This window comes from Anastrepha obliqua, chromosome 2, assembly GCF_027943255.1.
Source record: "Anastrepha obliqua isolate idAnaObli1 chromosome 2, idAnaObli1_1.0, whole genome shotgun sequence".
In the NCBI taxonomy this organism is placed as follows: domain Eukaryota; kingdom Metazoa; phylum Arthropoda; class Insecta; order Diptera; family Tephritidae; genus Anastrepha; species Anastrepha obliqua.
In genome coordinates this window covers 16738051-16754805 of record NC_072893.1, presented here as the reverse complement: position 1 = coordinate 16754805, position 16755 = coordinate 16738051, and the positions used below count along the sequence as shown (strand labels likewise).

Sequence of the window (16755 nt, the reverse complement as noted above, 5' to 3'; positions counted from 1 at the left end):
TTGAATTACCAGAAGTTATGCGACCATCTTATAAATAATGGATTTCCTTGCGTCATAATTTTTCGAAATTATTAAAAAACAAATATAACTGGCGATTGCATTAGAATAATTATTTCTTACACCGTGATTACACCGTCGAACACATTGTACGGTGATGTTAATTCCGCTTTATTTTAACTATAGCTCAATCCCATTTAAAAAAAACATTCATTACATATTTCCTTGATTCATAACCTAATCGAACTCGAGTAGTTATTTTATTCAATTAAACAAATTTAAAAAAAAAACAGTCGTATAGCTCGAAGATGTGACGTGATTTCCCCACGATCGGTGTACTAAGGAAAATAAACATTCATTCAAAGACATTTTCATTTCTTTGTTTTAAGAATCTAGTATGCTTATGTTACAAACAATGTTGCAAAAAAAAAAAAAAAAATCACCGAAAATGTATTTAACAAAGTGAATTTCACAGTGCTCTCATACGAAATCTATATACATATATAAAAATGAAATGATGTTCGTTTGTATGCATTTTTTTGGGCCGATACGAGGCCAATTTTATTCGTTCTTTTTTCATATTATAGGGATCCACTTGCTCGATTCATAGACTAAGTTTCGAATTAACATTCATTTTATGTGTACAACTTTTTTTGAATAAATATACGAATTTTTCGTTATTGTGAAACGATTTGTGTCGTGTTGCTAAGTTGCAAATTTTTTTCGGCGGAGAGTAAACATAAACACAGAGGTTTGTACGCTCTTTATGAAGAGAAATGCTTCAGTACACATACACGAACGCCGAACTACTGATTTGTGTTTTGTGTGCAGTTCATTTGTAAGAGCAACAAGTGTGTTGACCAAGGATAATAGATTTACCAAGGTTTGCCAGACAAGAAACAGTTATTCGGCTCTCAGAGAATTTGACAGAAGTTGTTTTTAGGTTTACGTCAAACGAGATATACATTTTGTAAGAACAAAGGAAATGTTCAAACGGTTTGTTTACGAATACCGCACACCAGAGCACACCACTTTATACTTTTCCCCATGTGATGTGGCAGAAAAAATTTTTTTGTTTTTGCAGTTTCAAGTAGACCTGATAAATCTATAGGCCTTTTGTGTTGACACTTGTCTTTGAGTATTCACATCGATAAGATTACAATAGAATACATTGTTCTCGGATTGATACGAATTGAAAAAAATAACATTACATTTTCGGAATGGCAGATTTAAATAAAGTTGTGGATTTATTTACCGAAGAGGATGAACACATGAATACACAAAATTCAGATAACTCCAACGATATGAACGTGTTTGAAGACATGGGAATTCAGATCAATGAGGACAATGTGATTGTTGTTTCAGACGAAAATTCAACGAACAACGAGTCAAAGACGGAAATTTTTCATCACGAAACGAAAACACAATCCGAAGTTCTCAATTGAGAACTGGAGCGTGAATACCATTATGATTGTAATGAACTAAACACACCAACAGCAACATGTTTATGATACAATCATGAATAATGTTAGCCATGGAACTGGTGGATTGTTTTTCTTGGATGCTCCGGGGGGGAACACGAAAGACCTTTTTGATTTCATTGATATTAGCAACAATTCGATCAAATAATAACGTTGCATTGGCACTCGCTTCTTCCGGATTTGCGGCTACATTACTGGAAGGCGGTCGCACAGCACATTCTGCATTAAAGTTGCCTTTGAATATGCAGGTAAATGAAACACCAACATGTAATATTTCGAAAACATCTAGAATGGCAAAAGTTCTTAAAGTATGCAAGCTCATCGTATGGGACGAGTGTACTATGGCACACAAGAAACCATTGGAAGCACTTGATAGAACTTTGAAAGATCTACGAGGAAGCCAAACAGTCTTTGGAGGTGCCGTGATTTTATTGGCTGGAGATTTCAGGCAAACATTACCTGTGATCCCAAAATCTACGGCTGCAGATGAAATCAATGCATGCTTAAAATCATCATATTTATGGAGACATGTAAACACGCTTACACTTACTACAAACGTACGTGTTCAACTACAGAACGATCCGTCAGCAGCTGAATTTTCACACCAATTACTGAAAATGGGAAATGGCCAAATGTCTGTCGATCCAACAGGAATGATTACATTGCCTAACAATTTCTACACTTTTGCACAGTCTAAAGAGGCATTGATACAGAGTGTATTTCCAAACATAGTTCAACATTACAAAAACCATGATTGGCTCAGCGAAAGAGCAATTTTAGCTCGGAAAAATAAGGACGTCAATGATATAAATTCAGCTATTTTAGATGAAATACCTGGTGACATAGTTGCATATAAGTCAATGGACTCTATTACTGATCAAGATGAGGTCGTAAATTATCCAACTAAATTCTTAAACTCACTCGATTTGCCAGGCCTACCACCTCATAATTTACGATTAAAAATTGGAGCACCGATTATTATGCTGCGCAATAGTAATGTGCCCCGACTTTGCAACGGTACCAGACTCGCTGTGAAGAAGCTATTGGGTAACGTTATCGAAGCAACAATTTTGAAAGGGAAGTACAAAGGAGAAGACATTTTGATACCCTGAATTCCACTGATTCCGGCGGATTTACCATTCGATTTCAAACGTTTGCAGTTCCCTATTCGCCTTGCCTTCGCTATGAGAATTAATAGGCGCAAGGGCAGTCTCTACAAATGTGCGGCATTAATTTAGGTAACCCAATTTTTTCTCATGGACAATTGTATGCAGCTTGCTCACGAGTAGGCAAACCATCGTCATTATTCATTTACGCGAAAGACGGAAAAACCAAAAACGTTGTTTACCAAAAAGTGTTACAATAAAGTTCGAATGAAATTGTATCAAAGAATTTGCTTTGTTACGTATTAATTTTATTCTCTTTCAGCAAATCATTGAATTTATCGCCTAGCGAAGTGGGCGAGGGTACGCTAGTATACTATAAAGTCAAGTTGAAAAAAAATAACCACTTTAATTCGCTTTTCTTAATTTTGGCATTCTCGCCCCTTAAAAGAAGCCCAAACTGAGTTATTATATATATATATAATTGGCGCTTACACCCTTTTTGGGTGTTTGGCCGAGCTCTTTCTCCAATTTGTGGTGTGCGTCTTGATGTTGTTCCACAAATGGAGGGACCTACAGTTTCAAGCCGACTCCGAACGGCAGATATTTTTATGAGGAGCTTTTTCATGGCAGAAATACACTTGGAGGTTTGCCATTGCCTGCCGAGGGGGGACCGCTATTAGAAAAATTTTCTCTTAATTTTGGTGTTTCACCGAGATTCGAACCAATGTTCTCTCTGTGAATTCTGAATGGTAGTCACGCATCAACTCATTCGGCTACGGCCGTTGAGTTATTAATCACATCTTATTTAATAGACCTTGAATTCACCCCAAATTCACACTTATTCCTGCTTAAATTTTTGACATAACAAACATGTTCTTGCATAATTAATTAAATTGTTCCCTGATATTTTGTGTTAAAAAACGGTTTGACAGCAGCCACTTGGTCAGTTATTTATATTTGTGTGTAAGCGAACACACCTTGATTTATATTTGACCTGCTTCACATTGGATATCCAAGCAAGGCGAATTGAATACTGAAGGTGGCGTCTTTCCAAAACAGTTACTTTATTTTTTTGCGATTTTGACAAGTCTGGCGTCAGGCTATTTTCCAATACAAAAGAAAAGAACAAAACAAACAAAATGAGGAAACTTTTCAAATACCCCTCTCCCTCTGGACCCAACCCGTCGAAACAGTATGTTTCCTGGGCCTACCTTTAGATGAGCCAAACGAAGACGACTGGTGATTAAAACAACAACAACAAGGAAAAATTACAAGTTTGTTAAAATTAAATGAATAGCCTGGTAATATTGTGATTTGTGCGATTTAAATTAAACAAACTAATGAAATCGAAGTGCCGCGAGTTGAATTGTGAAAGCTCAAATTAGAACCTAACCTACAATGACGGGCATAGCCCGCGTACGATGGTCGGGCCAAACGTAAATATTACGGGCATAGCCTGCATACAATGATCGGGCGAGAAGTGAATATTACGTGTGCCATGGAGTGGGCTAAACGATTTCGACCCAACATCCTCGAATCTAAATCTAATGTTAAGGTATTAACTCCTGCCTCCAAATGCAGTTAGTTTGTGTGCGAGTAATTTCTTGTGTTTGGTTGTTTCCATTGCTCTCGCCTACTCTTCCTCTTCACAAACAAGTAATTCTTTTCCTTTTGTTTGTTTAGCTTGACGACAAAGCGAGTTCGGAAGGCGCAACCTTTAACTCTATCATCCTTGATATTCAAGGCTATGTTCAAGGCGAATCCATTCAAGGTAATAGCGGTAATACAAAAAAGAAATTTACATGGCTATTAACGTATTACTAAAACGGACGGTCCAACACACACTTCTCATTGTCTAAGCGATATGTTTTTTCAAACAAAATGTAAATAAACATCTCATTTTGACGATCTCCAACAAAACCAAAAAAAGAGGAAAGTCAGCTGTTTCTGATACCACTAGGTTCGCCTTGTACGTTTCTATTGAGGGCTTGCAGCAAGATGGATTTATTATCCACCTGTAATAAATTCGCCTTGGCTTGCAGGAATGAAACTCAACTCGCCTTGGAGAGCTTGTATGCAGCCAAGGCGAATTTATTACAGGTGACAGCAAACACATATAAGTAAAACCCTACATGTATTTGTTGTTGCGTTTGGTGCAAGCATCATGTCAAAATCAGCAAGCAAATGTAAACATACGAATGTAAACATACCAATACATACAAACAAAGCATATCATTTTGACGTAAGCCATACCTACGGCGAAAAATTCAGCTGGGTGAATGCTGTCACCTTATTAAATCCACCTTGTATGCAGCTATCAAGGTGGATTTATTATAAATTCGCCTTGGTATTACTTATATGTGGTTGCTGTCACCTGTAATAAATTCGCCTTTGCAGCTATTCATTGACAGTTTGATTTTGTTGCCAACCAAAATAACTTAAATTTGTTATCGATTTAAAAAACTTTGCAAATCATAGTTTCTACAAACCAATTATATTTTTTTTGTTTTGAGGATTATTGTTTTTAGATATATATTGTCAAAAAATAATTTTCGTCTATAATGCACATAAATGTTTTAATATACACATATATCAAGCATGATTTGGCTTTCAAGCATTTAGCTTAATTTATAAATAAACAAACTAATAGTTTTCGCTTCCGATTCATCACTTCTCTGCTCGCCAGAAGATTCCGCTACTCATGAAGCGAAAAAACTTTAAGTGAAAGCGACAACAATTTAGCTATCATCAACAGACTTCCCACTTAGCTCGCAGCTCCGCCCAGTGTTTCCAAGTATAGATGCAATGCCTTGAAAATGATAGAATTACTTAACAGGTTCAGCGAAAATTATTGGGGCGTAGGACGTTTCTCTTATGACCCCTCCTACGACGGAATCAAACTATTTTGTATACTTTCAGGCGGGACGCTTTGAGAAACAATGCTCTTATATAGCAGTTTGTCAAAACGAAAATAGCTCAGTGCTGCCAAATCATGCCAATTTTGTATCTTGGATTCAAGAGAAATTTTTTGCTTGATTCACTACTCGGTAGGCGCTCGAGAATCGAAAGAAGCTAATGTTTAAACAGGTGTAGTACCAGATATCATATACTCATAGCTAAAAAATGAGGTGCAGTACAGGATTAGTGCGAGATCCTAATTTTATATACGACAAAGGGATTCATCATATTGGTATTTGATGCTAGGTTTATTTTATTTGAAATATGGTAGAAAGTGCCCTACTTAGGAAGGAGTTCTATTAAAAAAGACGTGGATGCCTTAGTCGTAGCTATATTTTAAAATTAATAACAAATTACTTACACCGTAACTAATTTTAATTTCTTTAATAACGCCGCCCTATTGCAAAACAAAAGGATATGAATTATGGAATTTAGCACTAACAATCACTTAAAAATTCTTTGTATTTTGGGCAAAATCCATTTTATCCCTCCTCAAAAACTATCCAATTAGCACAAACACCTGATGTGCGCAAACTATGGTTTGTGCCGCCTATTGTGACGTTTGCCTTTCTAACATCAATCACAAAAATATTTTACATCTCTAGTTTGTTCTCATTGCCGGCGAAATTTGTAGGAAAATTGGTAATTTTAGGATAATTTATTTAGAATAAAATAACAACTTAGCTGTAGTGAATAATAAGAACGTGTTTAATAGAATTAGCGCTGATTAGGTGAGTAAATGTACATATATATTTTAATTAGGGAAATATCAATACGGGTGACTCGCAACTTATTCGCTCAAGTGGGTGCAAAATCGGGTACTCTTTTCAATTGTTCATAAATTTCAGTTAAATGTGTATTGTAAATATTATTTACACGATAATTTTTTAGAATTAGATGGATTTATAGATTTGTATTGATTTACAGATTTATATTGAAATTGTCACAAAGAACCTAATACGGAGGCAATTACATACATGTGTATGTGTGTATGTAACTCGAACAGCTGCACATTGTCTGACGTGTCTGTAAGAACAAGCAAAAACAAATAAGAAAATGAATAGCTTATACACAAAAGCGTTATAAAAATATAAATTGTATATTGTATTCTTAATGGAAAGGTAATATTTAACAGGCAGTGATTTTCTAAAGTCGTTGCTTTTTAATTGAACCTAGCCAGATTTTTCCAATAGCGGTCGCTCCTCGGCAGACAATCGAATCTCGCCAGCAAAGTGGCCGCCGTAGCTGAATAAGATGACTACCAAGTGATAGAAAAAGGTTTTTCTAAAGCGATGGCTCCTCGGCAGACTGGCAGTGATTTTCTTAAGTCATTGCTTTTTAATCGAATCTAGCCAGCAAAGCGGCCGCCGTAGCTGAATAAGATGACTACCAAAAGATAAAAAAAGGTTTTTCTAAAGCGATGGCTCCTCGGCAGACAATGGCAAGCCTGCGAGTGAAGTTCTGCCATGAAAAGCAGAAAACTATCTGCCGTTCGGAGGCGGCATAAAACTGTAGTTCCCTCTATTTGTGGAAAACATCAAGACGCACACCACAAATAGGAGGAAGACCTCGACCAAACACACAAAAGGGTGTAAGCAGCTTAAGCAAATTATAAACATTGGTCCTTAAGAGAAAAGTCTCCAAAGTTCTAGTATTGCTATTATACAAATCCAATTGACGTAGTTATGATCGTGAAAATTGTTACATATCTATCGTACAATTTATGGATGTACATATGTACAAACAATATTTTAGAGCAATCGGGTACCCATTTAAGGGCACTTGTAAAATTTAAAAAATATATAATATATATTATATATATAAACTAGCATTTCCCAGTGGGCTTCGCACCACCATACATAAAATGTTTGTTTTTATATCGCAAGGAATTTTTCATATTAAGTTTTCTTTATAGAACTCGTAAAATGTTTAAACAGTTGAATTAGTTGATTTTTTTCATTCGACATACTTTCTAAAGATATCACAATAGCCTTTTCTGTATTTCTTTAAAATTTGATTGTGGTGGTCACTTATATACAGGTAAGGTGAAAGAGCCGATAAAAACTTGTAATTAAACTTTGATTCTTTAATTTCCATTTCAATTTTTTACGCTAAATAAATTATGCTAATGTTTTTCCAGTTCCTTGAATGCTCCAGTTTTTATTATATTTTCGTCCAAAATTAATATTAACATAATACACTTACAACCACAACAGTACAACAGAAACGCTCATAAGCGGCTGTTATTTGTTGTTGTTTTTCCCATACAGGCATTTCGTATGAGAGGAAACCATTACTCACATAAAATGACATAACTCAGGAACGGCTGCACCGATTTCAATCAAACTTCACACAAACCATCTCCTCAAAGATAGAAAAGAACTCTAAAATTTTTGTGTCAATCGGCTCGGCGGTTCTTGAGTTATAAGATTACCAAGGAAATGTAACTTCTTTTTATGTATATAGATATAGTATATTAAAAATAATAAAGAATGTATGCATGAAGGTTATGTATGTCGTTCTCACGACAGTCGGCTCTATGTAACCGGAACGACCCGGATTTATATCCGGCCAAGGACTGTCACTTCAGCAGCAATCCTCGTATATGTTCGGGGAATTTGTATGCTGCTACAACAACAAATTAAATTATCAGCTCGTGACTGTGGCCAGTTGTTGGTAGAAGCTTTGGATGGCATTTTCATATTTTGACGTTTCTTTGTCGTCAGCGGCGCGCCTAAGCATTTTTTTAGTTCTGTTTGTTTTCAACAAATCCCGAAAGTAGAAATTCAACAGTTTTTATTGATTTAACAACATAAAAAATTTGCATTGAACTTTTGGGGGAAGCTGAATCCCTCGAAACACGCTTCCTGGGCCTACTATTAGATGAGTTAAACGATGACGATGGGTGATTACCCGCTCTGGCAGGGCTTAGTAAACTGCTGTAAAAACAACAATAGAAGGAAGAATTCTCTCCACCGATTGTTTTAGTTGTTTCCAGCCCTGCCAAGCGCTGCGAAGCGCGTCTCTCTTATCCAACGACACGCTCGCAAAATATACTGTTCCAATAGCGTGGGACCAGAAATGGGTCCTAAATGGTTGAGCTTACGAATAGCTGCTTAGTGTCGTGCGGGGTACCTTTGCTTGCCCCGTATAGAACTGACTGTACGGTACACTAGGCAGGGCTAGTTTACTGGGGCGGCAGCCCTTTGTCGCAGAGATAGGTATTAAAATTAATGGGATATCTTATATATAAAAATGGAGACGTTTTTTTGTGTTCGTTAGTCGCCGATTCACGCCTAAACGCATTCACCGATTTTAATCAAACTTTCACAGATCATTGGTATTGGTCCATACATGGTTTATGTGAAGTTTTAAAGAAATCGGTAAAAGTATGCGTGCGTTGTGTAAGTGTGAAAAATGCAATATTTGCGTGTTTCCCTTATACGGACATTAGGTATACGGAATGAAAATACACGCGAATGAATAGAATATACACAGACATGAATAACATTGCTTCCATGTCGAGGGACGTATGGGACTGTATTATTCGTAACGCAATAGTTGTCCTCTCTTTTGTTTCCCTTTTATGCATGCGTGACACGGCATCAAAGCACATTGCTTTTTTTTAAACTGGAAAAATATTTTGAGCTTCATTTGAACGTTTTATGATTTAGATAAAATAAAAATTCGTTAAATATATTTGATTACATTAATAACCATAAGACTGTATTTTTCGAAGTTCAAAGCCGACGAGCAAAATGTAAAAAATAAATCCTCCTGTATGTATATATACTCGAAAAAGTTATGCTAACACTTTTTTCATGCATTTAGGTAGTCAATTTTATATGGGCAAACGTACGTTTACGAGATAAAGGTATAGCGCTGAAGGCAAATGCTCAGGATATAGTACAAAAATGCATATTTCACATAGTAATATTATCATTGTTAAAAGAGAACAAGTTTGTATTAGGTAATAATTAAATAATGCAACCTTATGTTCTGCTTTGACGAGTGGAAAAACCAAAATAAATAATTATATAATATTTGTATGTGTGTTTAAAAGAGTTGGATTATTTTGTGAGTGTAAGCGGTTTCAAAGCCAAAGAATAGTTGCAACATTAAAAAATTGCTGAAACACATTTTCATTTAACAACTAAAATAACAAATATGAGCAAAATATGTACTTTCTTCAATTTTCTTCTGTTGCCAACTTTCTGAAAAACGTGAATTCACCGCGATACGATACAGAAACAAAAAGACAGCGACAGCGCGCAGAGGGTTTTGAGCAATAATATAAATTTGTATCAAACAACGCATTAAATAGTCATTTTAGTATACTTTTGGTGTTTACTTATTCAACTAAATGCATGTATTAGTTTTTCTTTAAGAAATTAATCTAAAATTTGCAACTTTTTTTTTATGATTTCTAAAGATTACTTTATTTTTGCCCAAGAGCAACCTTGCGTACAGAAAATTGTGTTGTACCTAAAACTTCACCACTATAAACTTGGTCCTTATAAAGGGCTTTCACCACAGTTTGTTTACTGGATATACTGAGGTCAAAATAATGAGCTGTATCAAAACCATTTGATGAGTGGTCAACAATTTTAAAGTGCGTTTTTCATTGTTGTTTTTTTTTTTTGGGAAAAAATGTATAAAAATAAAATATATTGTGCGAAAAATTTTAATAATCAGTGAAAATAAAAAACGGTGGTTTCGTTGTTGTTGTTAGCGATTGTAATGCACATTGTGAGTTTTTCATGTTTTTTTGATTAAATTCAAATGCGAATAAATGATATCGATCGTCGGTCGCGTAGAACGCAAAATAGATCAAATGAAAGGCAAAATCAATCACAAGAAGAGCGAAAAATTCAAAACCAAAATCAAAGGGAACGTATAGCCAGATCACGTTCAGGCCATTCACCTGAAGAACGTATACAACGTAATGAGCAAGATAGATTAAAATAAACACAATAAACAAAGCACAAGGACAATCGCTAGAATTATGCGGAATTGACTTAGAATATCCATGCTTCTCCCACGGACAATTATATGTATCATGTTCACGTGTAGGAAAACCATCAGTTCTGTTTATTTATACCACAACTCAGGGCAAAACAAAAAATGTAGTTTACGAAAAGGCTTTGCGTTAGTTTAAGTTTAAAATTAACATTAATTTTATATTCTAAAAAAAGAATAAATACACATAGAGTGAATTTAAATCGAGTGTTCATTATTCATTCTTAATTTTGATATGCCTAGCGAAGCAGGCAGAGGGTCCGCTAGTACAAATATAAATAACATTCGCTACGCAGACGATACAACGTTAGTAACAAACAATTTCCAGGATTTCCAAACTATTGTAAACAAAGTTGAAAAACACAGCAAAGACTTCGGGCTAAACATAAATATTGATAAAACCAAATTTATTTTTGTAAATAAAAGCAGCAGAGACTATTCCTATGCGAGACTAACCATAGGTGGCAAAACAATAGAGAGAGTAAAAAGTTTCAGATATCTGGGTGTATGGCTGAATGACCAATGGGACCCAGATCAGGAGATAAGAGGCAGAATAGAAATGGCTAGAGCGGCCTTCATGAAGATCAAAAAGATACTGACTCGCCGGGACATACCAATCGGGTTAAAGACAAGATTTTTAAAATGTTATGTATGGTCAACACTCTTATATGGATGCGAGGCCTGAACATTGAAAACCGTAAGCATATACCGACTAGAATCTTTCGAAAGTGGGGCTATAGAAAAATGTGCTAAATAGAATGCAAACCGCTAGGAACATGCTTACGGAAAGGAAAAGGAAAAGGAGAAAAGTCGCTTATTTCGGACACATAACAAGAGGTGACAAGTATGATATTTTAAAACTGCTGATGCAAGGAAAAATTTAAGGACAAAGAGGAATTGGCAGGAAGAAAATGACATGGTTAGACAAAATCAAAGAGTGGACAGGCATCAAAACAATCGGCGAACTAACAGCAGCAGCGAAAAACAGACAAAACTATAATGACATCATTAATAATATGACCTGACAACCGTACGACTAAGATCATAATGACGTTTGTATGTAATCGCGAACATCCAGCATGGATACGCCGATTAAGAAGAAGAATATTTTTTGGAAGAAGAATATTATTTTTTTCGTTTCCACGACAGTCGGTTCTACGTTACCGAAACGACCCGGATTTATATCTGGTCAAGGACTGTCACTCCAGCAGCACTCCCCATATGTAAATATGGGGAATGTTTATGCTGCTACAACAACAACAACAACAACAACAACAACAACAACAACAAGAATATTTTTTCTGTGCGTTGTTCGTCTATTCGATTCTTCAGGACAGTAAAAAAGGTTCACTTTACCATCGACACAAATTGAAAGTAGGCGATCTTAATCGCACACCCGATGCACTCAAAATTCGCAAATGCATACTAAAGACTATTATAGTGAACAATTATTGAAGTGATTGATATAATTGTTTATTTGCAACTATCTTAATGACTCTGAAGAGGAAATCTTATAACGAAAAACACTTATTTTGGAAAGTTTTTCTTCTAAGGCATACATTTACTAGGCAAACACATTTATAAAAGAGGTAGGTTGGGAAAAATTAGCCTAAAATTCATATTCAACGTTTAACGCTGCAGACCGTACAATATTTTTAGCGCTAATTATAGAAAGTTGCATATGAAATGCGCAAATTATTGCTTATTTTTTAACATAATCTGCCAACAATTGAAATTTACGTAATTTCCTTGCACCATTTCAGTAGCTACGTCGATATGCGTTTGGCGATATTTCTATTAATATTTTGCATATTCGAGTATGCACTCGCCGTGGATCACACAAATTTCAAGACATGTGACCAGAGCAGTTTTTGCAGGTAAATAAGGCATTTGATTTCTACTGTTTGTAACAACTAATTAATTGGTTGCATAATTTACAGGCGCTGTCGCAAATTAAAACCAGATAATACCAAGTTTGCTTTGGTTCCTGGCACACTCAATACATATTCAGATTCGATCACTGCAGATCTAATACATAAGGATAACAAACATCTGTTCAGCTTTAAGTTGGAAGCTTTGGAGGTATTTTTAAATTTTGAATTATTTTTGCGTAACTATAATTCCTTTTTATTTGCTTATAGGCAAGCAACACATTCCGTTTGCTGGTCGATGAAAAGACTCCTTTAAAACCACGCTACAAAGTACAAGATGCGCTAAAAGCACCACCGAAACCTGGCAGGTATGAATAATCACATTTCATTACGTACGCATTTTATATGGCAACGCCTTTTTCAGCATTAAAGTGCATGAGGGTGATACCGAATTGACAATTACGTCGGGTCCAAATAAGGCTGTGGTCATCGCCGATCCATTCCGTGTTGATTTCTATCAAAATGACGTTTTTACCGTTTCGGTCAATGCGAAAGGTCTCATGACTATGGAATATTTGCGTCCAAAACCACAGCAGCCTGCTGACGGTGAGAATGCGGAAAATGCTGCTGCTGTCAATGAGGTGCAAGAAGCTGATGAAATCGATGATCCTGGTGCATGGGAGGAGAATTTCAAATCGCATCATGATTCAAAACCATACGGCCCTGAGGCGGTTGCACTCGATTTCTCTTTCCCCGAAGCTGAGGTGCTATTCGGCATACCCGAACATGCAGATTCATTTGCGCTAAAATCTACCTCAGGTTCCGATCCTTACCGTTTGTATAATGTGGATGTGTTTGAGTATATTGTCGATAGTAAGATGGCGCTTTACGGTACGGTACCTGTACTCTATGGCCACGGGTAAGTGTGTCCAAACAAAAAGCGTAAGTTTTGTTCCATATCATAGCAGCGTAAATGGTTTATCTATTTAGCGCTCAACGCACTGCTGGTGTCTTTTGGCAGAATGCGGCCGAAACATGGGTTGATATCTACACTGCGGAGCGAAATGTTGTGTCTTCTATTGTGAATTTCGTCTCGGGTAAGTTGCAACTGACGTACACAATTTAATGCAGTTATAGTAAGCATGTAACTTAAAGGTTCGCGCAAGTCTGATCCACCAGCTGCCCATTTCATGTCCGAGTCGGGTATTATTGATGTTTTCATATTCTTGGGTCCGACGCCGCTCGACGTATTCCAGCAATACACCGCGCTCACTGGTACAGCACCTTTGCCGCAAATGTTTGCACTCGGCTATCACCAATCGCGCTGGAATTACAATGATGAACGTGACGTTGAAGAGGTTTCGGCCAAATTCGATGAGTATGACATTCCCATGGACACAATGTGGCTGGATATTGAATATACGGATGGCAAGAAATACTTCACTTGGGATCAATTCAAATTTCCCAATCCGCTGGGCATGATTAAGAATTTGACAGATTTGGGTCGTCATCTGGTGATTATCATTGATCCGCACATTAAACGCGACAGCGGCTATTTCTTCCACAACGATTGCACCGAACGCGGCTACTATACAAAGAATCGCGATGGAAGTGACTATGAAGGTTTGTTAAGCAAGCAGACTAGGTAGATAAATTGAAATCAATTAATACACTAATTATTCGGCACAGGTTGGTGTTGGCCTGGCTCAGCAAGCTATCCCGATTTCTTCAATCCCGAGGTGCGCGCCTACTATGCTAGTCAATATGCGCTGTCCAATTTCAAAACGGTCACTGCCGATGTTATGTTCTGGAATGACATGAACGAACCCTCGGTATTCAATGGCCCCGAGGTGACAATGCTGAAGGATTTGGTGCACTACGGCAATTGGGAACACCGCGATGTACATAATATGTATGGTCACGTGCAATTGATGGGTGCTTTCGATGGCATACTAAATCGTGATGCTAATCAACGTCCATTCATTTTGACGCGTGCTCACTTTGCCGGCTCGCAGCGCTATGCTCTTATCTGGACAGGCGATAATATGGCCGACTGGGGTCACTTGCAACATTCTGTGAAAATGTGCTTGTCCGAAGCTGTGGCCGGCTTCTCGTTCTGTGGTGCTGATATTGGCGGTTTCTTTGGCAATCCCGATACTGAGTTGTACGAACGTTGGTATCAGACCGGTGCTTTCTTGCCCTTCTACCGTTGCCATTCGCACATCGACACAAAGCGCCGTGAACCGTGGCTATTCCCCGAGGATACGCGTTTGGTGATACGTGAGGCATTGCGTAAACGTTACTCCTACCTGCCGCTGTGGTACACAATGTTCTATGAGCATGAATTGAATGGCGCACCAGTCATGCGTCCGCTGTTGGCGCATTATCCAAAAGATAAGGAGACGTACACTATTGACAATGAGTTCCTGTTGCAGGATCGTTTGCTGGTGCGTCCAGTTATGGAGCAGGGCGTGAGCAAAGTGAGTGTTTACTTCCCAGCCATTGATGACAAGAAGACGGGCGATATGTGGTATGATGTTGACACGCTGAAAAAATACACAAATGCGGGCTATGAAAGCATTGCTGTGGACAATTATAAAGTGAGTGGATGAAAAAGTGGTAATTTGAAAATTTTTTTATGTCCTAAACATCTGCCGTTTTTTTAGATTCCTGTTTTCCAACGTGGCGGCACTATTGTACCCAAAAAGGAACGCATACGCCGCGCGGCAACACTCATGAAGAACGACCCATATACTTTGGTCGTGTGTCTAGATCGTGCGGGCAAGGCAGAGGGCACTCTTTACATGGACGATGAGAAGTCGTACAAGTATCGCGATGGCGAATTCAACTATATTCAGTTCAAGTTTGCCAACAATTTGTTGGATGTGAACTTCATTGGTAAAGCCAACTATAAGACATCCGCTTGGATTGAACGCGTCGTCATTGCTGGCCTGGAGCGCGTGCCCAAGACAGCCACGCTCATTGTGGATGGCATTTCACAAGAGTTGGACATTTTGCCATACGGCGAAGGTGTAGCTGTGCGCAAGCCTGGCATTTCGGTGCAGCAACTCTACAACATTAGACTTAATTTCTAGTTCAGCTAATTAAAAAGAATTTAAACATTACAAAATGAGAATTAATAGCCACACTTTAGCCTCCGAATTCCATGCACCGCAGCGCTGTAACCAGTAGGGTATTATTGAAGCAATACAAACTCATTTTTTCCAGTAGTTTTAAATGCTAATTATTTGTCATTTTTAAAATGTATGTTTTTCAAATTTTTCAGCTTTTGAAATTTGATGCATTTTGCTATGCAAAATTGTTAAAACTTTTTTTTTATAAAAATTGATTTTTCACTAAATTGTGGTCAATAAAATTTGCATGTGAAGTGAATATAGAAAATGTAGTCGAATGTGTTTTTTTTCACTTGTGCAGCATTAGCACCCTGTAGTGCGCGCAACAGTTGGCTGTTACATATCGCCTTATTTTTTTTTCCTTTTGCGCGCATTTTTCCTCGCACGTTTGTGTGTTTGTGTCTTCTAGTTGCTATAAGTTAAGCGCCACCCTCCATTGGCAAATGCTTAAGGGTGGTCATGAAATTTTTAACAGTCCCATTGCGGTGTTGTTGCTTTGATAGTTGTGCGTGTGTGTTGGACTGTGGGAAATGGACATGCGCTGAAAAGGGGCTTTTATCCGGTAAGGAGAAATTTCGTTGATGGCTCGCTAAAGCCAGTGTGTGTGGGGTTTTAGTCTGATTTATGAGCTTGGACGAAGAGGTTGTAGCTGCAACACTTCAAGCGGTGGGATTGAAAGCGGTGGGATTGAACAGTTTTAATAAAAAATATAGGCTCGCTATGCAAAAATAAAATTGCAAATCTAAGCAGCGCAGGAGGATCCATTTTTGAGACATCCTCCAGACCCTCAAACTGTGGGGTTACGAGGATTTCGAGCACGTTTTTGACAATGCCGTACAAAGATACAGAAGGTTACCTCAAGTTCTCTTCAAATCCGCTTTGCCCGCTCCTACTTCGTCCAAAACCTTAGGTGCTGTAGAACTGAGGCAATCTCTCAAGGGACATGGGAGCATTTTCGTGGGACTGAATTGGCCTCATAGATCTCCTACCCGGTCATCGGCATCTCCCTGATAGTTGTTGAAGGGAAACTGCACAAATTATTTCCCAGGAAAGCGCAGAAAAGGTGGAGCTCTATTTCTTCATGTGCCATTTCGAAAACCCTTTGGCCCCAATACGATATACGAAGGACTCAGGAAGTCCTTTGGACTCCTCGGCATTCAATTTCCAAACTCGTAGCTGTGCTTACCGG

At 37.6% G+C, this 16755-nt stretch overlaps 1 protein-coding gene across 4 annotated transcripts; it reads left to right on the top strand.

Moving 5' to 3' along the window:
- The first annotated feature begins 6110 nt into the window (after positions 1 to 6110).
- LOC129237378 (neutral alpha-glucosidase AB) lies at positions 6111 to 15838 on the top strand. Of its 4 annotated transcripts, none has more exons than XM_054872085.1 (9): positions 6111 to 6184; positions 12325 to 12438; positions 12502 to 12643; positions 12706 to 12800; positions 12857 to 13351; positions 13423 to 13529; positions 13588 to 14055; positions 14122 to 15032; positions 15099 to 15838. In XM_054872085.1, exons 2-9 carry the CDS (start codon positions 12338 to 12340, stop codon positions 15525 to 15527), a joined length of 2748 nt encoding a protein of 915 aa, XP_054728060.1. In that variant the 5' UTR covers positions 6111 to 6184; positions 12325 to 12337; the 3' UTR covers positions 15528 to 15838. The 4 variants fall into 4 exon arrangements, with proteins under 4 accessions (XP_054728060.1, XP_054728059.1, XP_054728058.1 ...); XM_054872084.1 differs by having other exon boundaries at positions 6137 to 6273; positions 12328 to 12438; XM_054872083.1 differs by having other exon boundaries at positions 6137 to 6273.
- The last annotated feature ends 917 nt before the right edge of the window (positions 15839 to 16755 follow it).